The sequence below is a fragment of the Monodelphis domestica genome, chromosome 8, assembly GCF_027887165.1.
Source record: "Monodelphis domestica isolate mMonDom1 chromosome 8, mMonDom1.pri, whole genome shotgun sequence".
NCBI classification, from domain to species: domain Eukaryota; kingdom Metazoa; phylum Chordata; class Mammalia; order Didelphimorphia; family Didelphidae; genus Monodelphis; species Monodelphis domestica.
The window spans coordinates 132,485,808-132,502,644 of NC_077234.1; the positions used below are offsets into that span (position 1 = coordinate 132,485,808).

The 16,837-nt window shown below is 31.4% G+C and overlaps 1 protein-coding gene across 1 annotated transcript in view; it reads right to left on the bottom strand.

Moving 5' to 3' along the window:
• MYCBP2 (MYC binding protein 2) overlaps positions 1–16,837 on the bottom strand; it is a 382,851-nt gene that overhangs the window by 222,525 nt on the left and 143,489 nt on the right. Inside the window, 3 exon segments of the mRNA XM_016425002.2 lie at positions 1,550–1,631; positions 2,975–3,094; positions 14,161–14,268. Of these exon segments, the coding sequence (XP_016280488.2) occupies positions 1,550–1,631; positions 2,975–3,094; positions 14,161–14,268 (310 nt within the window).

Below are 16,837 nucleotides of genomic sequence, written 5' to 3' on the forward strand. Positions count from 1 at the left end.
AACCGAACTCCTTTTTCCTCCTAAACTGTCTCCTCTTCCTAACTTCCCTATTTCTATTAAGAATACTGCTACCTTCTATATTCCACCAGTTGCCAAGTTCTGCTGATTCTACATGTAATAATTTATCACCAGGTGTTCTGCTTGATCCTGTTTATCATGCCTCACTCAAGATAACCTTATCATGAAACCCACCATTAGGAAGATTGCTTGCTTTACTTCTTACACCCCATCAGTTTCTTCAACTGCTTCTGCCCCTCTACTTGTAGGATAAAATAAAAAAAACAAACAAACTCCTTCCATGGTCTACCTTTATAGAAAATTTTAAAGTCCAGCCATTTCTGTATTTGCTCATCTCCCTCAGGCTCCTAAGCCAGGTACTCTCTGGCACTGACCCTTGCCATTCTCCCTCTCCTATTGTGCACTGTCTTCCTTCATTAGATTGGAAACTTTTGGAAGTCAGGGACTATTTTTCTTGTTTGTCTCTCCAAGGTTTAGCACAGTGGCAGGCACATAATAGGCTCTTCATAAATGTCTATTTATGTTATAAGTATCCTGTTATAATTATCCTCTACTGCATAGTCATATTCCATGTTTCAATGCATTATATTCCCAATACTTGTCCATTTGGAACTACTGATATTCTATCCATTCTCTGAAACCCACAAATTCTACCTTTTCCATATGTCTTTCTTTGAACATAAGTGATCCTAACAACTAGAAAGGATCTTTTCTAGCTCTGATTTCATGCAACTTTGTGCTCCTCTCAAACACTTAACATACTCCAATCTGTTGTGAGTATATCATACATAAAATTACTATTTATTAAGTTGTTTCTTGGAGGAACAGTGTCTTATTATTTTATCATCTTCAGTATATAGTAGAGTACACTGTATTTAGTAGGTACTTAATGTTTGACAAATGAAAAATTGCTTCAAGGGACCTGGAATCTCGTCTAATACACATAATCTTTTTAAAAAACAAATGATAGCTTAGAACTGTCAGCATGTCACCAAAGTAAACACAACTCAAGTCCTTTAAATACTGTTGAGGAAGAGTAGAGTAAGGCTTGAGAAAGACGCCTAAATGGAAAAAGTGTTGAAAAGAAAAGATTATGAAAAAGGTAATGATAATAATTTAGTCAAATTTTATTTCAGTAAACTACTTATTTGGTATATTAAAAAAAAAAAGCCCTAAGACATCTTTATGCATTTAGTGCACTTCCTTAAAGCAATTTTACACTGAGAATTCTCTTTAATATACTTTCCTTGCACCACTGTACTTGTAACAAGTTTAAAACTTAAGTGGTAGATCAAATTTGTAACTAAAGAGACTCAAGTTTTTGAGGAAGAGTCTAGACCCGTGAATTCTCAAAAACATCTGAGATATTACCTCGAAAGTTCTGAAGCAAACAACTATTGTTACTTTCTTGAATTAGCATTTTTAACATATTAAACATTGGACTTACTAATTCAAAAATGCAGACTTCTGTTTCAAGAACAGAGAAAATTATAAAGAAACCATAATTTTTATTAAAGTTGTTAAAGATTACCTGGAATTAACATCTCCATGTCCCAGCTGCCCATGCTGCCCATATCCAAACGTATAAACATCACCATTTTCCATCAAAACCACTGAAACCAAAATGTTATTTTAATTTTTCTTTAATGAATGACAATCTTTTCCCTCAAGTAAAAAAAAAATAACCTCATATCAATATCATAAAGTTATTAAGTAGCTATTTTAAAGCAATAATGTTGGACAAATAGATCATCTTCCCAAAATGGCAAAATAGAAAAACTCTGAGTAACCGAACTCTGCTAAACACGTATAACATATTAGAACTCTATTGTATATCAGGGACCAGTTAAACAGTTGAAAGAGCTTAATCATAAAAAAAAGAGAATTTTAATAAATTGATTTTTTATATATTGCAAGAAAGCTATCATTTTAACTGTCCTTTCCTATTTTTAACATAACAGTATTTACTAGATATTAAATATTACATGATTTTAAAATCATAAAATTATAAAATATAGAGCTAAAAGAGAGACCTTCGGGATCATTTAATTCAAGCATATGAGGCTTAGAATAATGATTTATCTAAGTTCATATGGCAAATTAACAGCAGGAGTTGACTAGAATCTAGGTATATACATTCTTTCTTTGGTACTTCCTTTAAATCATATCATAAAAGGTAGATCCTATTATAAAAACAATTCCTTACATTTTAGCAATACTTTGTAGTTTCAGTTGATTCTCATGATAGCTAGAAGGTTATTTTTTCTAAGAGTTCACACTAAGCAGTGGAAGAATTGGGACTAAATTTGAGATTTAAGGTGGACTCTTTTTTTCCAACTGTTTTTATACATATAAAAGACTGGTTCTTCTATGCTATATATTTTGATCCTAAACCTTAGAGTGGAAAAATATTCAGTCATATACAAAGAACCTAAAAAAAGATCCAAATTGTAGTGAGTAGGAAGCAATGCATAAAGGAGAAGAGGAAGAATAGGGTAGGCCACACTAATAGAAACATCACTGAATCATATGTTAGGAAAGTTTATCTCAAATGATGGATCTCCCAATAACTAAATAAATAACTACAAACGAATTAACTTTGTGCCTTAGTTTCCTCAAATCAAAAGTGAAAGAACTGAACTACACCTGTAAAATTCCTTCCAGACTTAAATCTATGGTTCAACATCAACAAATAAGGAAAACTGAGGCTCAGAGAATTTATAAAATAAGTTAAACATTACACAGTTACCAAATGGGCAGAGGTAGAACCAGATGCTAGTTCTTCTGAACCCATGCTGACAGTCCACTTCTTTGTCTATGCTGCCTTTTGTTGATTCAAGAAATGTTGGCAACATCTTGGCTTTCAACATATAATTAAAACTTACTGTATATGTTCAAACTATTCTAAAAATTTCTAAAATTCTAGCAATGTAGCTACCAGAGAGGCTGTCTTTACCTGAATGATGAAATCCACAACTGACTTGTACTGCCCGAAGCTCACAATCAAAACGGACAGACCCTGGAGGATATGTTGTGATTTTGCTTGCATCTTTCTCTCCTCTTTCTCCACTTCCATCTGTAATTATTACAATATTGAACTAAGCCACTAGTCATATTCAAAAATAAATTTAAATATAACAACTAGGGAAAAGTAAGAGACAAATGTTATAAAAAAGAATAGAAGAGCAAGAAGAATCTGCAGTTGTTAGAAGTAATAGCTCAAGAATCTACCTGCAACAAAGCAATTTTAGAAAGATATATGTTATATTTGTTTGTAAATCACTAAATCATTAAGAAAATACAGGATTCTGAATTGGTTAAAGATCTACTCAAGTAGACAAGTTATGCAATTTAGAAAAATTATTAATTTAATAAAATAATCAAATATAAACTATAATAAATTTGACATATAAGATACATATAAGTAATATAATTCATGTTAAAATTATACACCAAACCATTGACTAGCTACATTTTAAAGCAGTTCAACTATGTGGTTATCACCTAATATAACTAAAATTCCCAATGAAAGGCAATTCCTCCTAGGGAGACACTACTGTTTTTAGCCAACATGCTTAAGGCAATTATTTGAAACCGTATTTTCAAAGAAATGAATAATTTCATAACATCTATCTCTCCTCCACTAACATCATACCCAGCCATGCTAACTCTATCCAACCTAGTCCTTTTAGTTGCCTATTTCCCCCCTCCCATTACATCAAAGTTAGCCATGAACATTCTCCCCATTCTTTCCTCAATTACTGTTCTGCCCTTCTCTGTGCCCTACTTTCTGATACCTTTCTTTATCTTCCCCCACTCCATCTTTTCTCTTTTTTCCCTTTTATTTGATTTTATCCTTTTTTCTGCTCTGATATCTGTTTAATCACTTATTGGTTCCTCTTCTCAGGTTATTCAATCTCTAACCTTTTATTTTAAACATATACATCAAACTTCAGGATCAAAAGTAATTCCATTTTATGGAGAACCTTATGAGCACTTTTGAAAATGTTAACAATAATAATTGAATCAAGAAGTCTGCTTATATCTATTTCCATTAGTCAATCTTAGAAGAGTTTTGACTGTCATTGCTAATACTACAAAATTAATATTCAGTGTCTTTGTAAAGCTGAAAAGAACTTCAAGTAGTCAAATGGTCAATCTCATTATTTTTTGGCAAATATCTAAATTACCCAGTAAGCAAGTACCTGTCATGCATATAGAAATACCTACTCAATTGTAACCGATCTCTCTTTCAGTGTGTTTGTCACTTAATTCCCCCCATCTGCAGTGTAAAATGGAGAAAAGTCAGAACATTTTATGCCATTTTTTTCCTGTTTTTCTTCAGTCATTAAAAATAACAATGGCATGAAATACTGTCTAAATTTTTCTCTCCCCATTTCATAGCTAAATGAATCATCAGCATTATCATTTTCATCACACTGTATCTGATAATAATACTCCATAAGAGCATTAGGACAGTAAAACCTCACTAATTCGGAATGGAAAGGGCCCTATTTAACTTATGTGCAAATTTTAAATCTTTGAACAATTTTTAAAAATTGATATTTTAATACTTTCAAGTACAATACATGTTATAAGCTAATTGATACAAATAAGTAAAATGAGGTTAACAAAACTACAACTCAAAATTGGCCTACATTACATAATAATGTATCATAAACATAAAAGTCCTTTAACATACAAGAATTAACTGCTGGACCCAGAAGTTGGAGGCACGTTGAAGGAATCCTTAATTTCTTGAGCCCTTGGTTTGAAAAGCTACTGATTTTAGACTGGATTCCCCTTACAAGTATGACCCTGAAAATTCACAGAGGAAGAAATTACTTTGAATTTTTTATTCAAAAATATCACATATATTGTCTGAATTATCATCAATTCTGAATTAGTGAGAGGTTTTACTAAAATATTAGACTATGCTAAATGTTTCAGACAAAACTGTCAAACTATTTGCATGAGCCAACAGATTTTTAAAAATCATTAAGCATTTTTTAAAACTTTACCCCAAATAAAAAATATTCTAAATCCAAATAATCTTCACTTTGGTATACTAAGTGTAAGAAGTGAATAGGAAAAGTAGTTTGAGTTAAAATTTAAAAAAAATTTTCCAAAAGAGAACTGGACTGGGAGAAAAAGTGAAGAAATTTTAGAAGTTTTCCCTTTAATTAAATTGGAAATTACTTAAATACAAAAAAGAAGTCTGTTCTGTTTATATTCAGAAACACAAATTTCTTGCATGTAGTTTTGCCGGTGTTAATAATACAAATCTTCATTTTACCTAGTGAAAAGATGTTTTCTGAATTAGTTTTCTTTCCTTTATTCAGAAATGAAATCTAACATATAACATCTCAATATGGAAACTCGAACATCAGAAAAGGCCAACTTTGGAATTATTTTGGAAAAAAAATAATAAATAATGGTTAAAAACTCCATCTCATAACCAGGGGAGCCTGTACTTATAATTTAAGATAGAAAATTGTATAAGCTGTCACTTCTAATGATATGTTGTAATCAGAAAAAGGTTTGAAAATGCATTTTGAAATATCCATTTAAACATTTATGGTAATACAAAAGTTCATAATTTTTACAATTTCTGCTATTAAAAAAATGTTACAATAAAGTAATTAACTCCAAGTGTCAAAATAGTCTAGCATATGAATGTGACTAAAAAAGTCAGGAATTAATGGTTAAAATTCATGAAAATGGGATTGATTTCTTTGACTATGGTAAAAAGATAATAAGCTGTGATGAGTAAAGGAGGGAGCACAAAAATAAAGGACTGGATAGTTATCAAATTGAATAAAAAACTTCAATACTATAGCAGTTATCAACCTATTACAACTTAGTTATGTATAAACTGCAGTTAGAAAATAACATAGTTATCTTTCAATACCAAACAAAAATACCCCCATCCCTCCCATCACTGTCTTGATTATTCCACTCAGAATTTCATAAAACAATTGTTTTAATTTTTGGATAGCTCTAGTTGTGAGAAGTTTTTTTGGTCATGATTATTGAAGAGAGTAATTTCCTCAAAGTTTATAGTAACAACCCTGTGATGCAGGTAGTACAAGTAATACCATCACCAACATTAAAGATGGGGATCCCAAGGCTCAGACATTTTAAGTGATAGTCCCAGAACATAAGGCTAGCAAAAGTCAGATTCAAGATTCAAACTCATGTCTTCTGACTAAAATCTAGGTGTCTGTTTATAAAAGCACGCTCCTTTCTTCCAGTTATCAGTTAGTTTCATTTTTTGTTTAAAATAGGTTATAACTTCTTAGCTCAATTTCTCTTTTCTAAGCTAAATGTCACCAGTTCCTTTAACCAATTCTTAGATAACATAATTTCAAGACCCTTTACTATATAGAGACTATGGTTTGTTTGTCTTAAGAAAACTTTGCTATAGTTTGTCAATGTGTTGCCTAAAAGTTGGTGGCAAGTGTAATATACTTAAGATGTGAGCTGATTAGTGCAGAGGTGAGAGGAACTATTTATTACTTCACTCATCCAAGATTCCATGTTTCTCTTAGTGAGGTCTAAAAAGAATAGCTTTTCTTTTTAAAACCTTACCTTCCATCTTTGAATTAGTACTATATATTGGTTCTAAGACAGAAGAGCAGTAAGAGTTAGACAAGTGGGTTAAGAACTTAGCCAGGATCACATAGCTAGAAAGTGTCTAGTCATATCACTGATAAAAACAGTAAATAAACAGAGTTAAGGACAGAATTTGATGGGGTTTTAGTAGAGGCCTTGAGGCTGGTAACAGTCTAATTAGCAACCCCATTTGTACATAGTTTTCCAAAATAACTAAAAATTCACCTAATCAGGCTGTCACATTCAGTTGATACTTCGGAACCTTAGCTACACAGATATCTAAGAATCTAGATGTCAAAGGTAACTCTGACCATATTTTTTAACTTAAACCTGAAAAAAAAATCCCTATTATAATATATCTGACTAGCAATTTTTTCTGCCTTTGCTTAAAGATTTCCATTGAAAGGGAACAAACCAGGTATTGATACAAACCATTCTACTTTTGGAAAATTCAAATTCTTATAAAGTTTTTTGTTTTGTTTTGTTTTAAACACATACCTTCTGTCTTGGAATCAATACTGTGTACTGGTTCCAAGGCAGAAGAGAGGTAAGGGCTAGGCAATGTGGGTCAAGTGACTTGCCATGGGTTACCCAGATGGGAAGTGTCTGGGGTCACATTTGAACCTAGGACCTCCATCTCTAGGCTTGGCTCTCAGTTCACTGAGCTACCCAGCTACACCCCCCCCCAAACCCCTTACCTTCTGTCTTGGAATCAATACTGTGTATTGATTCCAAGGCAGAAGAGTGGTAAGGGCTAGGCAATGGGGGTCAAGTGACTTGCCCAAGGTCACACAGCTGGGATGTGTCTGAGGCCAGATTTGAACCTAGGACACCCCCATCTTTAGGCCTTGCTCTCAATCCACTGAGCTACCCAGTTGACAATAATCTTAAAATTGCCTCTTCATAACTTCCACCTCTTGCTCCTGGTTTTGCCCCTCCAGAGTTAGAGAGAACAAGTCTTGCTTGTGGGAGGACTTTAAATATTTAAAGGGAGGTATCATGCCCTACCTAAGGTTTCTCTTTTTCTGGCTAAACACTCTCAGTTTCTTTAAACTATTTTCCTATGACACTGATTCAAGGAACTTAACCATTCTTATTGCTTTAATTTTGGATGTTTTCTGGCTTACTAATATCCAGATTAAATGGTGGTACCCAGAAATGAACACAATAATGTATATGTGACAGAGAGACTTGCATTTCCTAATTCCTAGATACCAATCCTTTCTTAATGTAGCCCAAGATTAGCCTTTTAGTTGCCACATCATATTGATGATTTACATTGAGCCCAAGATACATTAAGTCAAAAATCTTAATATTCCTGGTTGCCCAGAAATGGTTACAAAGTACACTTGAGATTTTATTAAAAGCTTGTTGAAATATGAATACTCCCTCCAGTAAAAATAAAAATGATAATGGCAAGCTACACAAAACTGATTTAATTAAAACTGTTCAAACTATTTAACTCGCCAATCAGGTTCAAACTATTCAGATACTTTTGATAGATGTAATCAAAAGTATTCTCAGTGATGAAGTGATGCTCAAATGTGAACTTCCCTTCAGGGCCAGGCACAAGGATGCTAAAGAGACTCTTATTATAAAAATAAAATGTTTATTGAAATTTATAAGTATAAATAAATAATTTCTAATTCTAAGAGATTTGAAATCCACCAAAATAAACTCCCAGGTTCCAGAAGGAACCTCTTCTCCTGTGTTTCACAGGCTACACTAATCCTCCATGATCTGACTAACCCAAATTTATACTACCTAAATAAAAACTACCACTATTATCCTTACAAATCTTAACTTCGCCTTCAAATTATAAAATAGCAAAAGCTAGCTGGTTGAGTCTCAGCAAGAATCAAGTTAGGACTCTGAGTCACTGAGAGTCCCAACCAAAGACTAGGTTTTTCTCTGGTCTTCTCAGAGTTAAACAATCTATTAAAAACACAATAGATATTCAATAGTGTTTCCCAAGTTGGGAAAGGAAAACACTAATAAGCCTCTTCAGGTCTTTCCCTCAGACAGAGAAAGAGGCAAAGATGTTACCTCCTCCAGCCCTGAGAAAGAGTCTCTGAGAGTGTATCTCTGCCAACTGCCAGAGATCAACTGCCAATTGTCAGAGAGAGTAATTGACACAGAAAAAGTTATAACTGTCACATCTGATATTAACACACTCTCAGCTCTGCTTCAAACTCCACTTCTTTCTCAAGCTAGCACTCTACTTTTTATCCCTAAACCAATAAAACAATACTTATTTTCTAATATCATCCTAACACTTCCCCATATATATGTAATTTTATTATATACACACAAATATAAATATGTGTGAGTACAGGTATATCTGTATACTTGGAAGTAATATAGAAATTATCTTTCCCTTTTTGAAAAACTGAGACAAAAACTGAGTCTCCTAAAATATATCCATAATTGTGCAAAGGACAGCTAAACAATTCCTCATTTTTAATAGCAATTTATTTCAGCCTTACAGGATATAAATCATCTAAACCTAGACATCTGAACTAATTGAAACTTTTTAAGTTTTATCTTAAGATAGGCTGAGGAAAGTCATTCTCGATTGAGAAAACAAAAACAGAATCAAAACGGAATAATTCTGTTTTCTTTGTTAAGATTATAATCATTTTTCCTTAGCAGATGTTGCATATCTTATATAACAGATGGTCTTTTATAAAGAATATAATACTTCCTATTGTTTCTTATATAACATATATGTTAAATGCATATATGTGATATCCATCATGGAAGGAAAAATATTGTACTTTTAAGTTTTTTTCCTCAAATATGTGAAATAGAATTAATGGAAATAATGTCTAAAATCTAGTCTCAGCCCTTCCATTAATTAGTTATATGACCTTGGTAAAGTCACTTTTTTCTGGACCTTAGCTTCTAAATTTGTAAAGTGAAGAGATAGCAAAAATCTATAATGTCCTTTCCAATTTTAAAATTCTCTATGGCAACTATTTTATATTTACATACATAAAAAGGGATCCTGAACTTAAGTAGAACTAGTTTTATAATTTTCATTAGATTACAAACACCTCCAGTAATCATTATATAGTTGATAAGAGATCTAATTCCACAATCAAGAAGGCCTAGATTCAAGGACTGCTTTTGATACAAACTGGCTGTGGGATCCTGGTAAACTTTTCGGTATTGTAGGCAACTCTCTGGCAGAGATAATACCAATCTGTATTGGTAGAAGGCCTATCAATGAAATGACAGGCCCAATACCAGTCTCTATCCCCTACCTAATAACATGTATATTTTCTAAAATTCAGGTTGATAGTACATAACTGATTTAGTCACCAGGAGTATTTTGTGTCTACCTCTTAGTATTGTTATGTTTCTACTACCTTCATATTAAATTAATTTTTTAAAAAGATCCAATCTTAATCTTGGGCCATATACTTCTAGGCATTACTCAGAAAAGATAAAAAGCCCACCTAGATTCTTCAGTCTAGGCAATAAATATTAAGTCCATTAGTATGTTCAAGGAATTTTGCACAAAAGTAATCTAAGGAAGCAAAATGGCATAGCATAAAGCATGCTGCATTTTAAGTCAGACAACCAATCAGCCTTCAAATTCTGGCCTGGCTACTTACTAACCTACTATTTTGTAGTATATATGCATGAATGATATGTTTATGTACATGTATGAAGTTATATACGCACATATAAGTATATAAACATTTGCATACCAGTGTGAATGCATATTCATATATGTGCTGATTCATGTAGCACATATATCATACTTATTACTGCAAGCCATAATATACATATCATATATACTCATATGTCAGATGTATAATCATTACTAAAAATCCCAAATATTACTTATATAAATATATGGTTTCAGGGCTATAAAGTTGGCAGCACCATTACTGACATCTTTAAATGGTAACTCAATATTGTTTTGTATGATGTTTTAAAATTAAGTACTATTCAATTGTTATCATAAATAACCTTTATCATACAACATGGATATGTACAAGATGGATATGATTATTTACCATTAGTCTTTTCTTTGATTTTCATAATCAGAAGAATTTTTTCAAAAATTCAGATATTGATAATAGGTTATATTCAGAAACATTTTTCTCAAATAGAATAAGAAAAACTAGCCATTGCTGAAATAGGAAATGTGTTGTTAGGAAGAGATTACATTGAAAAATGTTTCTAAACAATTTTGAAACTATATATAAATTTAGTTAATGGCATTTTAGCATATTTTATTCTTCTGTGTCTGATTCCCTGTTATTACCCATACAGTAGGTTTCCTCTCTTATATGAGTAATCAAACTAGTCACAAGATGGGCTATTTAGAAGGGTTGTGCTATATAGATCTTGTTCTCTTGTCACCAAGGGGAAACTACAAAATTCTATGAACCTTAATTTCCTCACATATAAAAATTAGGAGGTGGGATCATATAACTTCTTAAGTTTCTTTGAGTTTTAACATTCTACAACTTTTTTGAGATATATAAAATTCTTTTAAAAGTTGTAGAATATTAAAGTGATTATCCCAAGAATTTGACCTGTACATCCTGTCCTCAAAAAAATGGCAGAGCACAGGAAGTTTTAGTCATCTTCAAATTGTATGTTTCTAATAAAAAAAATACCCATTGATTAAGCAAATATAAAATGAAAATTGTAGGTGGAGACAATGGATATTTGGGGGGAAAGACATGGATAAGAGAAAAAGAAGGGTCCAAGGAATAGATTGTTAAGAAAAGAAAATTACTCTTTTGCCAAATTTTTGCATTCTCATAGATCATACTTCTCTAAGGTTGGTGGGTATAAGGTTGATGAGAGATAAATAGTATACAACTGGGTTGTTAAATGATAAGGCTAACTAGTGGCATTTTAAATGAAATCAAGGATTTATAAAACTATTCACCTATTAAATTATAACATCTCATATATTTTAAATCTTGTTATAATATTATTCACCATAGAATAGAAACCAGTATAACATTAATCCCTTTTAAAACCTTGGGGATTTTTTTTTAAACTGGCACAGCAAGTGATCTCATCATAAGGCAGGCCTAGAACATGAAGCCTAAAGACAAGATATTTTAGTATGTTCAGGATATTATAGTCCAGGATCTTATTGTATCTAGAGATTACCCCTAGAGGAGAAAATAGATGGATAGGCACATGACATTAAACATACAATTGTATATTTTTATAGCTATATTTTAGGTCTTACATTAGGTCTTAAATTTCAATTTAAAATGCCATACTCATCCCAAATAATAAAAAATATTTGTATAAGATGCTGTTATTTAATTAAATAAAATATTAGTTTTATCTTTTGCTTTACTTTAAGTACAGGAAAAGTCAATTAAGAATTTTAATGGAAGTAATCTAAAAATTAATAAAAATGCTAAGAATTTTTATACTACAGAAGCACAAAAGGGGTAGAAAAGGGATGCCTTCTGATAATAATTTACAATAATTATAGTTTAAATACCACAATTCCATAAAATACTGTGTAGTATAGAATAGAGACTGAAATTTAGAATTCAGAAGATGTATTTAAATTCCATTTCTGTTACTAGCCATCTGATCATAGGCAAATCATTTTAAGCCTCTGAAACTCAGTATCCTCATCTGTAAATTATTACCTCATGAGGTTGTTGTTATAAAGTTCAAATGAGATAATATATATAAAACACTTTGCAAACCTTAAGCCCCTAAAAGAATATCAGCTATTATTATTTTAAACTTTACATTATATTAAAAAATATATTTCTACAACATTGGCTGAGTTAACGGAGAAACATAAAATTAATAATATTCCTCTATTTGCATTAACTGTATCTAGAAATTTTTTTAACTGTAAGTAAGTTTTCTTGGATTTGAATCACAATTTAGTGATGAAAGGATGCTAAGTTTCAAGTAAAATTTTTAAAAGGGAATTAGTTTAACCCCTATAAGGTTTATAATATAGGCTATTTTAGCAAAAACAATCATGGTTGACCTATACCTCTTTGTTGCAAGTCTGTTCTTTTTATAGTTTTATAGTTTCCTGAGTTTATTTAAGAAGTACTTGTTTTAAATTCCTGGCAGCTAAAAAAAAAAAAGCACTTTTTGTTATGGAAAGCCTACTATTTATAAGAACTTTGCTAAATGAATATAGGAAACCTTAAAGATTTATTATCTTGCACCCAAATTGTAGGTCCAGAAGAGTCTCAACTGTCTTAAAGAATACTTTATTGAATTTGGTTGGTTCCTGACTTGTGAATGCTAATATGTTTCAGGGACATCCATATTTAATATAGTCCCCCAGGATACCAACTGAATATCTCAGAAACAAAATGATACCAATTTACCAAATCTCTAGAGCGTCACCACATTTCAGCTGTGGACTCCAAGTTGTAGAAGTATACCAGAGCATCTCTTCAGCCTTATCATCCATAATCCAAGGAATATCCATAAACTCTACAGAGTACAAGTAAGCAATCTCTAGGGCCAGCCCACTTTCTTTTATAAAGGAGCTCCTTCCACCTTGTCCCCAGCATCATGGCTACTACCTACAAAGTTATTTAGTTATTCTAATACCTATTTTAAGGAACTTTAAACTACTATATTTACGTATTATTTCTTTTGTCAGCATGTTTTTAAAAATATTTACCAAAGGAAGCTAGCTTATTCCTGTGTTCTCTGGTTATTTAGTATTTTTCAACTAATAATATACCTCTCTTTGCATTAACTATATCTAGATATTTTAAAAACCATAAATAAGTTTTAAAATTTGTTCCATTCATATGTATGATTTGTTGAAATAAATTTGAAAATCATAATAAAATGACTCATGTTTTTATTATAATCTTTATTTTACTGAACTTATTTACCTAAATTTGTATATAAACATATATTCTTTATATATTTGCATACATCAACAACTTACTTATATTGATTTAAATGAGTATCTTCTCCCCATTAAGCATTAACAAGTCTTGTTTTAGTGATCTTTAATCAACTAAGAAATATCACGTGTGTATAAATTTATGCATCTATATAAACAGAAATCATATGTGTACTTTACTGAGGTTTTTATATGCAGAAATCAGTACCTTAGTGATTTTGAAGCAAATAAACAGCATGCAAATAAGAAAAATGAAGACAGGGAAATGCCAGGCTTTAATCACTTAAGAGTGAGTTACACAGACACAAAACCCCAAAACAGTGATCATCTCCTTTACTTCCACTTAGTTTTGTGAAATTTGGGGAGAAAAAAATAGAAGGGAAAAAAAAAGCACATGATCAAATAACTTTACCAAAGAAAACTGATACATGAAATAAGAAAACATGACATTTGCAAAGTTTTTAGAGCAGCTTAGCATTTTATGTGCTTTCTTTCTCCTCAGGTTAAATAGGAAGGACAGAAGTGAAGCAGGAGAATCAGTTTTGTGCATATCTCCAAGAATAAAATTAGTCAACTGGAAGAAATGACTAGGGAACAGGGTGATTGCCTCACCCTAGTCAATAAGGAAGACCAAATACCTTTGTGCTTGTCCCGTTTATGCTTTAGTTGTGCTGGATGGGGTCTGAGTCTGGCTAGAGCCTGTTCTCGATGGTTCATAAAAATAGGACCAGGAAATACAAAGGGGCCTGAGGAAAAACATTTTGCATATACATGGAAAAGCTCACAAAATGGAAACAATGAAATGAACAAAAATAATTCAACTTAAAAGTATGAAAAATGAGTCCTCTTCATTTATGGGGCTAGAAAATCTATTCTTTCCCCTCCCTCTTAAACATATTCCAAATCCCACCCTCACCAACAATTCTCCTGCTATTCCTAAATAAATGATTTTTAAATTCATTAAAAATTAGCTAAATTACATGCTTTAAAATTATGAAACTAGATATATATGTATGTGTATACACATTGCTAAAATATTCCTATATGCAAAATTATATACATGGAATTTAAATATAATAAAGCACATACTTTGAACAAAATTTACTTTTAAAATGAATTGCCTAAAACTCATAAATTTTTACTAAGCCATTAAATTATAATAAAGTTTTCTGGGAATGTCTGCCCATTTGAATGTATCTTATGAATTAGTTATGGTGCATGATTCATTCTTAGTGAAAATATCATTTACATTCCTAAAGTAAATTTCATTTATTCCCTTCTTTTAGAGAGAAGACAAATTGACAATAATATTAATAATATCAGTAACATTTTCTGCACTTATAAATGCTGGTGACACAGTCATTACTATATCAAGAATGGGAAGGCACATCAACTGTTTAAAATTGCTATTGAGATTTTTCTAAAAATATGCTCAACTTTATTAAAGAATTTATAAAGTAAGAATAAGGTATATCAAAAGTTTTAGTATACTTAAAAATGTTAATAGCTTTAAAATGCACTAAGATTTTTGGGACACCATGTAGGAATACAATAAAAAGAAACAAATGAAAACAAAAAGTGATGATATTCATGTTAGACACTAAAACCATATAGCATTTTAACTGCCACAATGGCCTCAATATTCACTGTCCAGAATACAGATCCAATACTTACAAAGTTTCTTTGACAATATCATAAATAGAATGATATATTGAAAAATAACTATCATTGAATAATAAGCAGCTATGGTTCCCTGAAGATGAGCTTTTTCTTTTCCTTTTGCTTCCCTCCCATTTTTTCTATATTCTAGTTCATAATCAGATTTATACAGGTGAAATAAAGGAAGAGAAGTTGTTGATAAAAGGATGTAACCAATATCTATGCCAACACAGTATATGTTTATTTTTAATGGGTAAAATATTTTGATAAAGCTATACAAAACATTTAAAATATGTAGGGTGTCCCAAAAGTCTTAGTGTCATTTAGTTTAAAATATCATGTATATTTCAAATATACTGTAGTCTGAAAGCCCAATCATGCCATAGTAGATTTATATATGCTATGTTTTTAAGATAAAAATATTTACATAACCCCCAAATTAACAAAGAATGAATTATGTATGTATGCATGTAAGAAGACTTGCATTTATATATATATATATATATGTGTATATATATATAAATATAGTATTTTCACTGGATTTCTGACCTCAATGATGTGTTCTCTCCCTCAGTATAAAACTGCAATTTGTGCATATCCACAAAGTAACGACTAAACACATAAGAGTACTTCCACTGGGTCTTTTAATAATTTGCGGGTGGCCAAGGAGAATACTTAGGGTGCTCATCTATTTTTTGCTGCCTTTGTCATGTGATCAGTTTTCTTTCTTTTTTGAGATCATAAATTTCCTATAAACTAACCCTCATATTATTCCACTTCTTACATTTAGGTCACCACTAGAAATATGGTGCTACATATTAGTATTCACCATAGTTCTCTTCATTACCTTCAGGTGCTAGTAACTTTTAACTCTTTGAAGATAATAAGAATTGCAAACTTAAGGCACCACCCAGAGAATATTTAGATGGATTTTTGTTCAAAGTCATATGAGATAGTTAAAACATTGCACATTTTTGCAAATGCAATCTTCTGTTCTCTTCTATTTACTTCTAGGCACATGTCATTGTCTCGGTGCAGAACAGATCCTATATACATGTATGTATGTATGTATACGTGTGTGTGTATATGTGGTGTCTGTCCTCTCTCTCTCTCTCTCTCTCTCTCTCTCTCTCTCTCTCTCTCTCATAAGTATTCACCTGCATGTCACAAGATGAATAAAAGACATTTTCATCAAACACTCAACAAATACTTATTAAGCAATTACTTTAGGCAAGGAACTCTGCTAGGTGCTAGGGATACAAATATAAATAATGAAATAAGCCCTACTCAAAAGGAGCTAATTCAATTAATTGATGTTACCATATCAACTGTAAAGCTGATCTCTCAATTATTCATAAGTCACTAAGACCCTGTAATATGCTGAAGTTTGAAGCTAATAATACAATATCACCCACGAAATAAAAGTAGTTGTAGAATCTTATCATTTACAAGGAAAATAGGCCACAGCAATGACAACTTCGGTAGGTAACACATTTACCTTTCCAAATGTTTTGACTAATAATAATCAGGAAGTTACTACATCTATATGGTTATTTATTCTGTCTACATAGGTATATTGTATATACATACACTAGAAAAAGACAAGATGATGCCCTCTGAAGATTGCTATGATAATGTAACAGAACCCTAAATTAG